This window comes from Schistocerca cancellata, chromosome 6 (assembly GCF_023864275.1).
Source record: "Schistocerca cancellata isolate TAMUIC-IGC-003103 chromosome 6, iqSchCanc2.1, whole genome shotgun sequence".
Taxonomy (NCBI): domain Eukaryota; kingdom Metazoa; phylum Arthropoda; class Insecta; order Orthoptera; family Acrididae; genus Schistocerca; species Schistocerca cancellata.
In genome coordinates this window covers 545,934,039-545,951,334 of record NC_064631.1, presented here as the reverse complement: position 1 = coordinate 545,951,334, position 17,296 = coordinate 545,934,039, and the positions used below count along the sequence as shown (strand labels likewise).

Below are 17,296 nucleotides of genomic sequence, written 5' to 3'. Positions count from 1 at the left end.
TATTCTAAAAATTGGACCGGGATTGGTGCTACCTAAAGAATGGAACTGATGGTCCAAACTCTACATCAGCTTTGAAATTAGAGACCTCACTGATTGCGTGAACTAAAAATTGTTAGTATTGTGGTGTCATCGCCAGACACCACACTTGCTAGGTGGTAGCCTTTAAATCGGCCGTGGTTCATTAGTATACGTCGGACCCGCGTGTTGCCACTATCAGTGATTGCAGACCGAGTGCTGCCACATGGCAGGTCTAGTCTAGAGAGACTCCCAGCACTCACCCCAGTTGTACAGCCGACTTTGCTAGCAATGGTTCAGTCTACATACGTTCTCATTTGCAGAGACGACAGTTTAGCATAGCCTTCAGCTACGTCATTTGCTATGACCTGGCAAGGCGCCATATTCAGTTACTATAATTCATATCTTCAAGAATGTATTCTGAACAGATAATCATGTACCGTCAAGAGCGACATTCATCATTAATGGGTTAAAGTTAAGTATCAAACTAATTACGTCCACTTTCTGCATTCTCGTTCCTTGTCATGTTCCAGACCTCACGTCAGTATAGTTCTTCCCTCCTCACGCCAGCCTGCGTGAGCTAAAACGCGTGCATTTCAGCCTCCACTCATAACATGGTGTTGGCTCTTCCGCTAACACAAAAAGTCTCATGTGAGCAATTGATGTGGGTGAGATGGCAGCTGCCAAAGCAGCATCAAATGTTCCCTTCCCTACAACCTAGGCATCTGTGGCAAATATATTTCCTACAGCAAAAATACAAACAATCAGATCCAGGCTTTCCTCTCCTGCAAATACCTCACAAGCCATGTCCATGAACAAATGTTCCGGGCAGTCTCCTCCTCTCATCTTCCTACAAATACGACTCCAATTTGAAAAAAATAAATAAATAATTAAAAAAAAATTAAAATTAAAAAACCATCGCAACATCCCTTTGTCTGCCTTCAAGATTCAAAATGGTTCAAATTGCTCTGAGCACTATGGGACTTAACATCTGAGGTCATCAGTCCCCTAGAACTTAGAACTACTTAAACCAAACTAACCTAAGGACATCACACACATCCATGCCCGAGGCAGGATTCGAACCTGTGACTGCAGCTGTCGTGCAGTTCCAGGCTGAAGCGTCTAGAACCGCTCGGCCACTGTGGCCGGCAGCCTTCAAGATGTCTTGATGTATTACTATGGCACTGCTACGTATTTCTCAAGTCTCACCCTGAAATTAGATCATCTGTCCGTGATATACATCCCACATCACCCATTATTACCTTCCATCACTCTCCTAATCTCTGTAACATCAGTGTCATACCATATGACAATCGCATTAAGAGACCATTATCTTTACTCCAATGTTCCTATACTTGCAAATATCACTGCTGCAGAACTTGTTCCATGCATCCACCCACTAGTACTTACTCCATCTGCACCACAACGATGCCATATGATCATTTCATTACTGGTAGATCTTACAAAATCATAAATAGAAGAATATGTGGGACCAAAGATGCTGTGTTATCATTCGTTTTCTATAGGAGAATGATCACCACTAAACTAGCGGATTGCATCAATGGATACAGAGAACTGTCTGCCTTGTGACAACCAATGTGCAGTTGCTGAGCATACTTTACAGCTTGACTCAAAAAATATTAATCAGTGCCAAATCACATGGCCAATTTGAATTCTCCCAGTCAGTACCTTCAGTACTTGTTTCTCTGTACCCCAGAGATGGGAATTAACTCTCCAACATCTCCTGCCATCCTGCCCACCCTCAAGGACTAACCTCCTGTAACACCTCCCTCCCTCCCTTCCATCACTTATTCTTTTCAGTCCACTAACTCCCTCTCTTTTCTGCTTTCCCCCAACTCTTCATTGAACTGTTCATTTCACTTTTCATTTCTTCTCCTGTCCCTTCTATCATCTCCGAACTGAAGTTGACACAATATTTATCTTTCACCTCCCGCTCTCTCCAATGCCTTTTCCACCTTTAGCTCTTCTCATCATTGCAACAAGTGGACTTCTCTTTTGTCATTATTATGAAGGAAAGTCACTAAAGAGCATGTTCACTTTACTAAAATATAACTTTTTACTTAGCTGACTATATTGAAGTTGGCCTCATTGTCTTCTTTTCAGAGTATGACTACGTCCACAGGTCTTCGTTGTGTGAATAATATATATTGATTCCAGGATTATGATTGTTCGATGAATCACTAACTATGAAATGAATAAAACTGTCTTATAATGTATGTATTTTCGTTTCTTCAAATATCAGGCTAACGTAATTTAACATCAACTGACTCCCTTGAGCTACTAATCCCAATCAAATTTGTTCCCTTTCTACCACATCACAAACATGACAACTCCATTCCACAATAACTTTCTCCCAAGTGCCAGCAAGAAGAAGAAAAAAATTTACCTTTAGGGAAAGAGGTTTAGATGCTTTATATCACTGTCAAAAACACTGTTTCAGTTAGCTGACACATCAGTTAATAAAACTTAGTAAAAATTAATTTATAGCTTTTCGTATTAAAGCTCCAAAATTATCATAATTACATAAAATATAAAGAAATGAAAACTCTAGTTAAGAATATCAACAATGTGTAGACAAAAATAAATTACTACCTATCATAAATGTGGCACATTCAGTTGGAGACAGGCACAATTAAAAGAAACTTACAGCTTTTGGCCACAGCATGTATCAGAAGTCTGCTAATTGAGGCAGCTCGGGGCTGATCTGCTGGAGTTGGCGGTCATGTGGGCATGAGATGTAATTGATAGTGCGAAGGACTGGTGTGTATTTCTCTTTTTCTGACAAAGGCTGTTGCCGAAATCAGTGTGTATGTTTTAATTGTGCCTGTCTGCAACTTAATGTGACACATTTACAGTAAGTAGCAATCTGTCTTTCCCTAGATTGTTGATAAAATATAAATAGTTATGCATGAAGTAACGAATTTTCCACTTATAAATGAAATTACTGACACCCACTTGTATCAGTGCCTTAAAAAGGGTATCAGGCTTGCTTATGTCATAAATGGGAGATTTGAAAGTGATCCAACATTTAAACTTTTTTCGTGTCCAAATGTTACATTTTCTTATCAAAGCTTTGTAAGCCACCTTTACATCACCTGGAAGTCTGTAGTGAATTGTCTAACAACATGTATATTGTTAGGAATTGCTTTTTATGAAAATGTCTAACAACATGTATATTGTTAGGAATTGATTTTTATGAAAATATTTCATTCATTTTGTTGAGAAGGGTAATCATTAGTGGGAAACAATTTGTATTAGTGAGTTTCATGAGCAAGAGGTTCCCTGACATCGGAAAAAGGGTCAAATAATGATACAGAAGATGGTGGTTTATTGAGAAGAGGGATGAGATAAAATGGATCTGGCAAAAGATTCTTGGGGAACAAAAAGATTATGTTTTAACTAAGGGTACAGGTAATCAATATGTTGTCAATTAATTTGAAATACAAAGGATGCTCAGTAAAAAAAATGCAATATTTTTTTTATGAAAGCAGGTTGATTTTATTCAAGATTTGAACACACAATGATATTTTCCACACTGTTGGCTAAAAAACCCTATTTTTCAATATAACCTCTGTTCAATGTGATGGCCTCATGCCACTTTCTTGGGAGGATCTTTATGCCTGCATGGTACCATTCTACTGGTCGGCATCACAGCCAATGTCTTGCTGCATCAATAACCTCCCCATCATCAACGTGCTGTTCCACAAAGAATTGTCATGTTCAGCCACATAACATGCAAGCAATTCTGCACACACATGGTTCTTTGTTGCTCTTTACGGTCTTCTGTAAGGCAGCAAGGAACCCACACAGTTTGGAGTACCCCAACTGGTGGACAAGTGTGTCGGCACTACTGACAAAGTCCAGTAGTGTAGTGAGGTGTTCGATTGTGATCCGTTGATCACCTCAAATGAGAGAGTTCACACTTTCCAACACTGTAGGAGTTACAGCTGTTTGTGGCCAGCCAGTATGTGGGAGATCAGACAAATCTATGCAACCTTGTTGCGATGGTGACAGATGCCTCGCCCAACAACTCACCATGGTTTTGTTTAGCTGCCAGGTCTCCATAGACATTCTGCAAGCACCTATGAATACCTGTGATGCTCTGGTTTCCCACAACAAGAAACTCAATGGGACCTCTCTGCTTGGAACATGCCTCCATTACTGACGCCATACATATATACAATGCTGCCACCTATCAGAACTTAAAGAAAGTATAGGGGCTGAAGTGGGAATACTCCTCAATATCCCACAACAAATTACACATTTCCTCAAACAAAACTGGCCAAGAAAAAAAAAAGTGCGTATTACCAGCAGTTTCAAGCACTGTCAGGTGGGATCAGGGTTTTAGAGGTAGTGACTGGTGTCTTAATGTGGCAAGTCTGCAGGCATACGTCTGATTAGGATGTGATTCTGAAATATTAAACATGAAAGCCTTACGGTACAAAGCATGGGAACTAAAATTACTTTGCTTTATAAAACACAACTAAATTTTAATTACTTTTGACTTGTTATATACCATTAAAATATACACAAAAACTATATCAATGAACAACCCGAAGTTCCAGTTCAACATAATACATACTTGCTTTTTAGATGACTCTTCCTCAGTTGTCTCTTCAGCTTTCTTTTCAGCTCCCTCCTTGCCAGGCTCTTGAAATCGAACTTTTGTAGCAGTCTTCACATCAACATTGTGGTGATGATCGACAATGGCCTGAACCTGTTAAAATGTTTCAGAATATTAATTTGTTTGCACTGGTTAACGAACATGCATGCTACTTGTATCTTCTTTTAAACAAATCCCATCTTAAATACAGAAAAGCTACAATAGAAGTATTTATTTGATAAAGCTTTTCAGTAATCATAGATTACAGAAGTGTCACTCATTTTCTGTGAAGATCTCTTTCTCAAAAGAATGTACATTTAATGTTGACACATATTAAGAAGCTTACAACAAAGAGTTGCAAGTTCATATCAGCAATAGCACTGAGTGTGAAGACAGCAATAGCAACTTTAAAATTAATTACATAATTTAAGAATATAAAATTGCACCTATTTGCAAAAAAGTAATATCTTTATGGGTAGATTCAGCATGCTTGGATTTCTGTACACAGCACTAATTTGTAAAGGGTAAAACAGGCTTATGGATTTAGAGTGCAACTAATCACTGTAACTGCAACCAAGAAGGAAACTGAATAACAAATAAGTGTCAGTGTTCTGTGAAATGGAAACCCTTTCTGCTACAGAAGCAGTGAGCAGAAAGCAGCAGACAGACTAAAAAAAAAATCAATGGCTTTAAGTGGGTTAAGAATGTGGCTACTTTACTGTAAATAGTTTCAAGCAACGGCAACAAGTTTTTGTTAATTCCTTTGCTGTTTCATTTAAATAACACATAGTATGTGATTCAAAAACCAAGCATATACAATAACATCTGAAATGTGAAATTCATTATCTATTCAGCCTTGGATTCGAATCCTAAGTCATGTATTTGTAGTGCTAGTTTGTTAAACTTTATGGAGAAATACTGCAAGAATGAAGTATCAGAAATCAGAATTAGTGTTACTGCTGTGAATTATGCTAGTCTTGTTTTGGACCATCAAAACACATATAGGACAATTTTATGCACAGATTGTCTTTCACTGATTTGGGGTAATAGCCAGACATGTTGATTGCATTTTAATGAGATTTTCATTGAGTATTTCTTGGATGGCATCAAGTGGTAACTGATAGTTGTGTGGTTGATGGCTTCATCATCCTTATATCCTGTGTTACCAGGCCCCACTTTACTAGCTCTCAGTTTGCCAAAACACGAGGCAATGTTTTCATTCTAAATCTGCCACACCCCTTTTAACAACATATTTGTTTGACATAAAGTTGCAATGGGCTGCAAGCCTCCATCATTACTGAGGTGTGTACCTCCATCTGTACTGAGCTGTTTACCAGTATTCCCACCACTTCATTATGCTGAATCAGACACTGTTTGTCTACATGATTATAATGGCAGTGTGCTTGAAAGTTCAGCCAAGTTGCTGATTCCATTTTAGGTCCAATATTTTGATGGCCAACCCAATCACCCTCTCCAGGGGCTGTGTGCTGTGTAACAACACAGCGTACTTACTGCCTGGACAACAACATGGCTCGCAACTCATGGGTTGTTGGATTAGTTATCACAGTATTGTGTATAAAATGGAATCAACAACTTGGCTGGGCACTTGAAAGGACATTAATAATTTACCACACAGGGAAGATCTGTGAGATCAAAACTGAAGTGTTGTTGAATACAAATGTGTGTCCTTTTTCTAAACCATGTTTTGTTGCTGAGTATAGGTAGCAACACATCTAATTTTCAATGTCTGACCAACATAATAACGTCTACATTTGCAAGATGCCTTTGCAGACCTTATTCAGTCTTTAAAAGCCTCGAGACTTTCAACCTTTTGGCTGGAGCACAGCAAAATAATTTAATATAGTTCAGAGCTGACTAATCTTCACTGAGAATATTTCACAAAATGGCAAAAGCGAGAAATTTTTATGCTCCTTCTTGGAGATGTTTTGCCTGTGGGAGCAGATTTAAATGACTTGCAATATATTACTTTGCTTTTTTTTAAAGACTGAATTCTAATGGGAAGCTTTCACATGTGTATCATTTTTGCACCATGCACTAGCCTCCTGAAGGCAGCGCATTTCTAACCCAGAAAGTGGGTGATAGAATATTCCTATGTCAGGAAGTTTGGGTAGGTTTTCTGTACACATTGTAACTGAAAACTTCACTGCATTTTTGGCAGATGGGTGTCTAGGTAAGGCAAAACTAAGTCTTTCAAAGTCTTTCACCAACTTGATACTGACCTTAATGTGGAAATGAATGCTAAAGAAGTGATCTAACAACACTACCATATTTAACAGCCATGGAGCCAACAAATGAATGTGTCATCAATATAGCAACTACGCTCCGTAAGAAACAAGTCAGAGGCAATGATTTGTATGGACCAAGTCAGAGGCAATGTCCTCAAAATTCCCAACACACACACATAAAACTACCTTGTGCTGAGCACCACTCGAGCCACAGCTACACAAGAACAAGAACATCAACTATAAGGCAAATCACCACTTGAAACAGACAACCACAGCACCTTTCAACTCCTCTCTCTGGCTGCAGTATGCTGTTGTTCACAGTGGCACTGGCATTGCCCATAGGACTTCATGTAAAGCCACTGCAGATGGAAATTTAACCTCCTGTTTCAGTTGGGAGCTCAGGTGTGTTTTATTAGGACACTTTTTTTTAACGAATCCTGTGTCTTCAAAAGTATGCATATGTTAAAATATTTTTTATCACAGTTTACATCATATTATAATCAAAATATAATAAATTGAAAAATGTCCACTTATTCTCTCTTACTGCAGAATATGGGAAAATTCCAGACTCTGATACAAGCTAATATAAAATGTCTTATTTCTTGTGTCATTGCTAAATATGGAATACAAAGGATGGTGTGTTGTGAGGTACATATGGATTAGTAACTGGTATGGTTTTCTTTTCTTTTCTGGCAAGTAAGCTGTGCAAGAAATGATTAAATGGCTGTGAGGAGAAGGTAAATAACATTGTGAAAATCCATGCATTCAAAAACAGGAAATGTGATAAAGATAAGTACTCTCATTATATATCACTGATGTGCTACAGTCATGATTAACAATGAATTGCGCAGAAAAATGGGCTGACCCTCAAATGGAAAAGCTTAGAGATAAGTGTTGCCATCTGCTGCTGGGTACAGGAACTATCAAAATTGACATTGGCCTCACCCGAAAATACCACATTAGGATATTCAGGGACGGGAGCAATGTCAATTTTGATAGTTCCCATACCCAGCAACAGATGGCAACACTTATCTCTAAGTTTTTTATATTTGAGGGTTAGCCCGATTTTTCACAAATGTCTTCAATTCAAATCAAGTGCTTCACTGCAATTTTGGCAAGTTTCCTGACATATGTTGGGCAAAGCTGACATGTCAATAAATTTAAAGTTTACACATTCCTCTTCACCACATACCTAATATGCAAATTTCAGTTAAAGAATTACAGGTAATAAGCACAAACAAGGGACAGAATATTCATGTTAATCTATAAAGTGGATCTAAGTATCAGTTGGGGAAAGCATTGGTCATTGCACTAAGAAGACACTCCAGACCATCAATGCTGATGGTACAGTTGCTTCTCATATTGAAAAAAGTAATCAAATCATTTATCGACTTGTTTTATTTCTGTTTTTAAAAATATAGTTTCCACAGACTGCTTTCAAAATACAGCACTTGCTTTACCTAAATAAGGAAAAAGAGGTAGTGGGATGAAGGGGAGAAAAATTGCTGCTGATGAGAGGAATGAGTAGTTTTTACCACTTTCAAATCCATCATGCAATGAGCTGGCTTTTACTGCCACACCCACACACTAATTTCAGAATGTAGGCTCAGGTGATGGTAACTGAAAAACACATGATTACATAATAAGACATTTACTGAAAAGGGTTGGCACACTAAAAAAATATGCAGAGGTACTGTCTGAAATGTTCATATGATACAGTTGCATGACTGTCATAAATAGCTCAAAAACTGATCTTAGACAGTACACACTCCACAGTGATCAAGTGCGTAGTATGGTCTCACAGCTGTAGAGGGGCAAAGGATGCATGTCTGCCGTATGCCCAAGCTACCTCTCACCTCATGGGGCGCCACTTAATTTGCAAACTCGAATGCACAGAGCAAGTGACTGGCATCTGTTCAAATTCACAAGAGTGTCGGTGGGGAGCACATGTACTCATCCTGTTTGATCTGCGGCAAACAGAATATGTTACTGGTGTTGATGTCCACAAGGTCGAGAGGTCTAGCTCACACTGGCTTTTGCTTTTATCTCTTCTGCACCTGTGAGCGCCACACTGTTGCCAAAAATTGGCCGGACAGTAAAATCTGTGCTCACAGGTGAAAAGTAACGTGCCACTGTCCACGCAATTCTGTGGTACGGCTATCACACAAAAGCAAAGCTCTGTAGCCATGAGAAGTGAAAGTGATCTGTCCATGGCCAATGAATGTTTAGGCCTTGCACACTTCATTCTGATGTCAACGTGAGCTCAACAGCTGCAGGCTCAGTGATTATTGGGCAGTGGTGCATGACAGTGCGCAGCTGGAAAGGTGCATGGTGGGTATGTCCTTGCACAGCCTGCTGGTGACAGTAGTGACAAGCAGTGCTGTCTGGGAGCTGTCCGTGGTGATGTGTGGCTGGAAATGTTAGTGCAGAGATGCCACTTCAGAGGACACTGGCACATAAACAATGTCTGTTTAAATACGAATAAAAGACATGAAACAAAACGTTCACACATGCAGAAGTGTGGTTCATAATGCACAGAGTTCTTGACACACCCAATGTGGAAACATGATGTGGCACTTGCTGCGGTCTTGACACACAGAGCAGTGGTGGGCACAGAGGCTATGGAGAGCCTAGGCTTGCACAGATAAGGTGTCATCAGGACTCTGACATTGGTCCCGGAGGTGCAATGGACAAGCCCGGTGGTGTGGAAGACGGTGTCCGGAGCTTGGTGGGAATGTGAGCTGGTGAGGTGGGCCACCACAGACAGTGTCATAACGGCAGGAGGCAGGTGAGATGTGGCACGATATAATTATGACGCAGCATGGGTGTTTGAAACAGACGCAGAGGCCAGTTTGCACACTGTACTCTGCTAGGTCTGTGGTGGAAGTGGTCAGGCCACCAGTGAGGGGAATGGTCTGGGGGCCTCCCTGGGTGCACTGGGGGTAGGTTGAGGCACACATGGCTGCATGGTGACAGCTGGAGGAGTCTGCGCATCACCAGTGGCTCTGCCTGACTGGTTGGGTGGAGAGTGTCACCCACAGACAGGTCCTCCACTGAGTCAAAGAAGTGAACAGTGGCCAGAGATATCAAGATATAAGCTGGCTTGGCTTGGTTGATCGAGACTTTAGCCTACTTGCCATTACATTCGATCTGTAGAGTCTTTTCATCATAGGTAATCACACAGCGCAGTCCTGATTAGAGTGGCCTAAATGGTTGTTGTATGAGATCTGTGCGTAACGTAACATGTGTACAGTGCTACAAATCAGTATGAAGCAATACTCTGCCAGTGCTGTGCCATATCAGTGCATATGAGGCCGACCACATGACTGCACAGACTTTCAGCCAGTGGTGGTGTTGAGGGGATGGTAAGCGATTGACTGTAGATGAGGTCTGCAGGTGAAATTCCAATCTTGCCCTCCCGTGTCACTCACAGGCTGAGTATGTGTGGAAGTGATTCTATCCAGGCAATGTTGTGACATATCAGTGACACTTTCAGTGTCCAATGGATCACCTGACCAAGCTGTTAAATGCAGGGTAGTAGCTGGTAGCTCAAAGTAGCCACACGCCACAAAGTCGGGCAATGTGCATAAACAGCAAGCTGTCAAAATGGAGACTGTTTTCTGCTGTTATATGAATGGGGCAGCCGAAGCATGCCACCTAGGTGTCAATGAAGGCATTGGCAATAGTCTCAGCAGTGATGCCCGCTATTGGCATTGCCCCTGACCAGTCCTCTGACCAGCATGTGGAAAAGTCCACCAATGTAAAGTAGATACTGCTTGCTTTGGAACAGAGGAAAGGGGTGCACAATGTCACCATGGATGTGTGCAAAGCAGAGTGCCATGACAGGGAAAGTGCCGATGGGTGCATGGGTATGTCTCCCGACTTTGGCACACTGGCACACAGCATGGAGTCCTAGCCAAATGAAAAGTGAGGCCACAAGTTTCACAGTGGTGTCTACATCAGGGTGTGATAGCAGCAAATGAGCTTCACCAGAATTTCTCTGGGAAAAATGGACAATGTGTGCTTGTTGCAGCATTGCACCAAATCTTGTGGGAGGAACTGGGAATGGGCATTAGCTCCAGTTGTAGGCCTCTGGAAGTGTTGTGGCAGAACCTGTGCATTTGTCCATCACTCTCCTGTTCTTGGGTGATGTCCTCAGAGTTCACAGGGGAAGACTAACAGCACAATCACGGGACATGCGGTCAAGGATTTTGTTGTCCATCCCAGAAATGTGATGGATGTCTGTGGTGAACTGTGACACATAATCTAGCTGTTGTAGTTGGCGTGGGAACAGCTGATGTCGTTGCTCTGAAATTCATGGGTCAGTAAAAATAATGAAGGTGCTGTCTGCTTTTTTCTGCTACTGATGAATGGAAATATTTCACAGCCAGGTACACCACAAGCAACTCACGGACATACACACTCGACAAGCACTGCAATGTCGATGACTTGTGCACAGAGAAACTGAGTGGCTGCCACCTGCCACCAACATGTTGTTGGACTGCTGTGCCCATAGCAGGTAAAAGCTAATCATGGTGAGATAGCAGCAGAGACCTCCATGGGTCTGTAGGCATGTCATGTTGAAGATTGCTTGTACCTTGTCCAGCGGAGGCTTGTAACAAGTGGGGAGTGATTTGATGCCCTAGAAATTTGATCTCCAATACTCTGAATACGCAATTTAACATGTTTGTGATGATGCCAACCTCATTGAGGCACCAAAAGACTGTCATTAGAGCTCTGCAGTTGAAATCGGATGACTTTGAGAACACGAGTATGTTGTCAAGCAGTGGAAAATAGCCTGGCAAGCATTTCAAAATTCCATCCAGGAAACACTGCCAAGCCTGGGCAGCACATCAAAGGCCGGACATCACATGCATGCTCTCAAGGAGCCAAAAATGGGGTGAAAATTGCAATTTTTTTAAATGTCTTCCAGCACAATGGGGATCTGCATGTACTCCTTTATGCAGCTGATTTTCCTGAATATAGTCGAGCCAGCCAAGGTGCAGCTAAAATCCACCAGATGTGGAACTGGGTATCTGTCTGGCACCATCCCTGAATTCAGTGCATGGAGATCCCCACTTTGGGGCCACGAATTATCCTTTCTCAGTACTAAATGTAATGTGAAAGACAATGGAGCACTTGCTGGTCACACAGTGCCTTGTCACACCATGCCTTCAAACTTGGCCTTTGTTACTGTGAGCCTATCAAGTTTAAGAAGACTTGGGTGGCACAAGGTGGGAAGGCTAAGCTTGGTGGACCATCATATGTTTGGCTTCCTCTTTGCCCAGATGGCTCAGTAAGCTCCGAGAATTTCTCAAGGATGTTGGTGTACGGTCTGGACTATGCCATGGGTTTTATGCTGAAGAACACTCCCTGCTGTTGCAGTCTCAATATCCTCAAACTTGTTGTGGAATCAATCAGTTGGGCATTTGCAATGTTACAAAGCAGCCCGTAGTGGCTGGGGAAATTCACGTCCAGGACCGGCTCATTGACATTGACCACAATGAATCTGCACACGAATGTGCAGTTCAGTCAGAGGTCCACATTTCAGTGATGAGTACCATATATTTTTATGGTTGGATTGTTTGCCGCGATTGACACAGAGTTTCAGCCTTCCTACCGTCTCTTACCACCGTGCGAGTGAAAATGGATAAATGCAAACCTGTGTCAACCAGGTACCTTGTGCCCTCACCCTGTTCCATTATGAACAGACATTTTGATACTGCAGCTGGTTGCATCTAGGCCTGGTTGCAGCTGCCATTTAGGTGTGAGCATGGTGAACAACACTTTATTGCTTCGTTTTGAAATGGGCATAGTACCAACAGAAATTGCTCAGAGGTGGTTCTGCTGACAGTGGGGTACCATTAAATTGGCTGTTGCTGGGTTGCCAATTGTATGAGCTGGGTCACCTGTAGACTGTTCTGCTGTTGGTGTGAGGCCTGCTGCCCTCTGGCTGTAAGTGTGCCAACTGATCTACCTGTATGGTAAGTAATGCCACCTGTGTGGCGTAGTTCTGCACTAGGTGGTGTAGATCGGAGTCCAAGACGTTGGTTGCAGGTTGTGTGTGCTGCTGCGGGAGTACTATGTTGTAGGCTGCTGCAGCTGCAGTGCTAGGCATTGTGGCCAGTGTGTTGCGTATCTCATCAGCCAATTCTGTGATGGCATCCAGCTGCATATCTGTCTGCACAGCTATTACCGCTTGCACCCGTGCGGAGAGAGGAAACGGTTGGTTTTTACTGCCTTCAGGCCCATTGTGTAGCGAGCTGGCTTTTACTGCCACACCCACACACTTAAGTTCGGGTATAGGGTCAGGCAATGGTAATTGATCAAACACCTTATTACATAATAACACATTTATTGACAATTGTTGGTACACTAAAAAACTCGGAGAGGTACTGTCTGAAACGTTCACACGTTGCACTCACAAGGTTGCAGTAAATAGCTCGACCACAGTCCTGGAAAGTGCACACTCCTCAGTGATCAAGTGTGTAGTATGGTCTTACAGCTGCTGAGAGACAAAGGACACGTGTCCAGCCGAACACGCAAATTACTTCTCATTTTGTGGGGTGCCATTTAATTTGTGAACATGATAGGATGGAGCAAATGATCGGCACTTGTTCTAATTCATAAACGTGTCAGAGGGGAGCGCCTGTTGTACTTGACCCACGTGGTCGCAGCCAATGGAATCTCCGATTGGTGTAAACATCCACAAGGCACAGACGTCTAGCTCACACTGGCTTTTGTTTTTCTCTCTTTTGTGCCTGTGGGTGCTAAACTGTTGCCAAAGGTTGCTCTAACTGTAAAATGTGTGCTCACTGGCAAATACTGGCATGCCACCGTCCACACGATTCTGTGGTATGGCTGCCACACTGCATCCAAGCATTACTGTTTCAATGCATGCCAATAATCATGTCTCCAAGATACACTCTTCAACGTTAATATCTCAAACTGAATTTTTAGTGCCCAAAATAATGAAGTATGAACTTCCCTTTTTTGAAGTTTCCCTTTAGCTTCAGATTGGTATGTTACTACTGCAGTATTTGCATATTTAAGTCATGGACTTTTCGAATGGATCGTTGGAAAGAAAAAGTCTATTTTCTGTTTGTCATTGCTGGTTAGGATATGTGAGATCTGTGTTCCTACTTTTTATAACAATTATTCTAGATTTACACATATATCTTTCTCCATGCGGCACAGGATAATTTAGCAGCAACAAACATCCTATGAATCTGATATTTCTTGAACGCTTTATGAAATGTTGGTGTCCACAATTCATGTGGTCAATTTTACACCCATCTTTCATTTTTTAGCAAATGCAAGGCGGTTGCAGAAATTCTTTGATGATACACAACTGCTGTTGTTTTCACACAGTGAAAAGGTTTAAAACTGCTTCTGGAAATATGAAGCATCAATATGTTTTGGTTAGAATGGAAGTATTTACAGGATCATTGTTCTCCGAATAAATAACTAATTGCCTGGATAATTCTCCTGCATTGTTCTTTAAAGAGAGAGGGGGGAGTGGGGAGGAAGGAGGGAGGGAAGAGGATAGGAAGAGAGAGAGAGAGAGAGAGAGAGAGAGAGAGAGAGAGATGTTATGTATATTCATTAACGTCACACAAAGCTTCATCCCTGAACAGAAAATTTCTATCTGCAAAAGGTTTTCAGTGATTTATAATTCTTATTTACTTTGTTAACTGCATACAGTCTATTTCTTCAGTTCAGCACATTTCAACAATTCTTTATGCTTGAAAATTCAGCCAGGTTATTCTAGTGCCTACCTCACATAAATAACTGGCACTCTTGTTGTTAACACCACTGTAAATTAATACTTTAATAATGTATTTATCCTCCACAAGTACTATCAAACACTAAGTCCACAGCATAATTTAAAACTGGAAGTGCCAGTTTAGACATAAATAATATTAAAGTTGTGACTAAAACACAACTGTCTGAAGAGACACTGATTCGGCCTCATTCTTTTATCATGCATTCTAAGGTTTAAAAATAAAGCAACTGGCAATGAAACGTGCTGGGGATGCTGCTACAACCTGAAAATATTGCAGCTCCAAGGAATGACTGACATTATTACATTCAGGGAAATGTTTCAATGACTACAAAGTGACACGAAAAACTGTTGGAGTAAGTATCCTGAAATAGGTACACACATATATATTTTGTTTTTAAATAAAAAAGACATCTCATCAATACAACCATTAACTGCCATTCCTGAGAGCTCAAGCAGGTTTTACAAGCAAAAGTAAAGCATTTAACACATGAAATGAACAAACCAGAGGCAGTTTCTCCTCCGATGGTACCTCGTTGAAATCTACAAGTGTTTGCACCTTTGAAGAGAGCAAAGAAAAGAGAAAAAGATACAGAAAAGTGATTGCGAAAGTATGTAGTACAGAATATTGACAATGGACATCTTAAGACAAATGCAAATTCCATAGAAGCAGCACACCAAATTAAAAATGTATTTACACTTTTTTACAACATATCTTAGCCTTTTGTCTTTGTTATTTTTTCCTCATTAGATATTAACAGCTGTCAGTACTGTATAATTTAAATAACATGCACTCAAAAATTTGCCAGTTTGAAAAAAAAAGGTTATCTGCACTGATTCTCTGTTTTAGCATTTTGTAGGAGTGACTTGCCCAAATCTCCCACAGTCTGATGTAAGTCAGTTCTGTGAGGATCATATTGATTGGAGACATATACACATTATTTCCTTGTATTAAGTAAATTCAGTTTATGAGTTACTGTTTATACATTAGATTTGAAGTTTCACATTTGTAGCTAAGAAAACCTCATATTTGGTATAGGGAAAAAAGGCAACCTAATGATGAGTTTAAACTACTTGCCAGTTATAAAGAAAAAGCATAATACTGTGCATGTTCTACATGCATTAATTTATTTTTGTTAACCACTTTTTGGCTTACTAGGCCACCATCACACTTTAACTGACTACCTGATGACACATAAGTTAACACTGTTCTACCAAGAAGTGACAGAAGAATCAGTTACTATGATATAATTCAATTATCATACTTTCATCTTACATTTTACAAAAATCTTGGATTGTATTCTGCAACAGCACTTAGCTGTCAGTTCAGCACATTTTCATTACTTCTCAGCTTTATTACACATTTTGATTGTGTGAAAGTCACAGTTTCTGTTCATCAAACACAGACAGAATGTGGGTGTTGTGAGGACACAATACATAGCTTCCTACAGCATCACCTACATACCATCTCCCCAACAAGAAAGAAAAAATTGTATGAGACTTGAATCATCAGAACTGATGGCTAGTTATTCAATGACATCTTTCTTCTAGAGTAGACATACTCAAAGTTGAGCATTTGTAACAAGCTAGAACTGTGCACCAAACTCATATTCAAAACTGTGTGCTTGATTTTCACAAGAAGTGCCCTACAAATTTATAATATCAGTGGAGGTCTCAATGACTGGTTCAAATGTTCAACATGTCACTTATTTCCTTCCATGCTTTTCACTTTTCCCACTCCACAAAGAGACTTTTGTTATATTACTAGGCCAGTGCTCTTGGAGGAAGGATATATAGTTTGACTGAGATAAAAATTATTAGGGTACATCCCTTACTGATATTTCAATGTCAGGCAAAGTCCATTTCAAAGTTCACAGAAATAGCAAGAAGTAGAAAACATTTCAGGAGAAACAAAAACCATTTTCATCAACATTAGCGTATGCTGTAATGTGAAGTGAAAGTTTTCCATTTCCCTTTTCCATGGAGAATATATTCTGTAGGGACAATAATTGAATCTGGAATAATCCAGAAAGTGTTGTACAGTAAGTACTGTGTATATAATTTTTTATTTATGTATTTATTTATTTTTTTTTGGGGGGGGGGGGGCGAACTGCCTTCCATGTTTGCAGAAAAATCTTGTCATATTGTGCAACATTCCTCTGTGTGGAAAAAGAGAGAAAAAATAGTGTAAGACAGAACCACTATACTCCAGGTGAGACCAGGTCGTGGATGAATGTATCAGTTTCATATATCTCCTACCTGTTTAACAATATTAAAAATTACGTACACAGTTTTTACAGTATTCTTCAACATTAATTATTGCTTAGCTTCTTTTTACTTGCTTCTCTTTTTTAAATGAATATGTTACTAACTCTGCTTTTGCATGATCTTACATTATAAGAACATTATATGCTGGACAAAGAATAACCAGAGTGATTGAACTAGGGTTTTATTTCACTGGTACACAAAAGCAAAGATAAAGCAACAAAGATAGTTTTGAGGGACAGCAAACAATAATGCTGCACTGAAGTTATCATATACCTCTACTCCTCCTCCTTGATTTTACTTGTGCCTTATCATGTCTATTTCCTGTAAATAGCACCAATTCCTTTCCAGATCATCACTTCC

The 17,296-nt window shown here is 40.4% G+C and overlaps 1 protein-coding gene across 1 annotated transcript in view; it reads right to left on the bottom strand.

The window, feature by feature from the left end:
* The window catches only part of LOC126088416 (solute carrier family 12 member 4), a 233,094-nt gene that overhangs the window by 29,084 nt on the left and 186,714 nt on the right, over positions 1 to 17,296 (bottom strand). Inside the window, exon 17 of the mRNA XM_049906556.1 lies at positions 4,619 to 4,753. Coding sequence (XP_049762513.1) covers positions 4,619 to 4,753 — 135 coding nt within the window. The remainder of the gene's footprint in view (positions 1 to 4,618; positions 4,754 to 17,296) is intronic.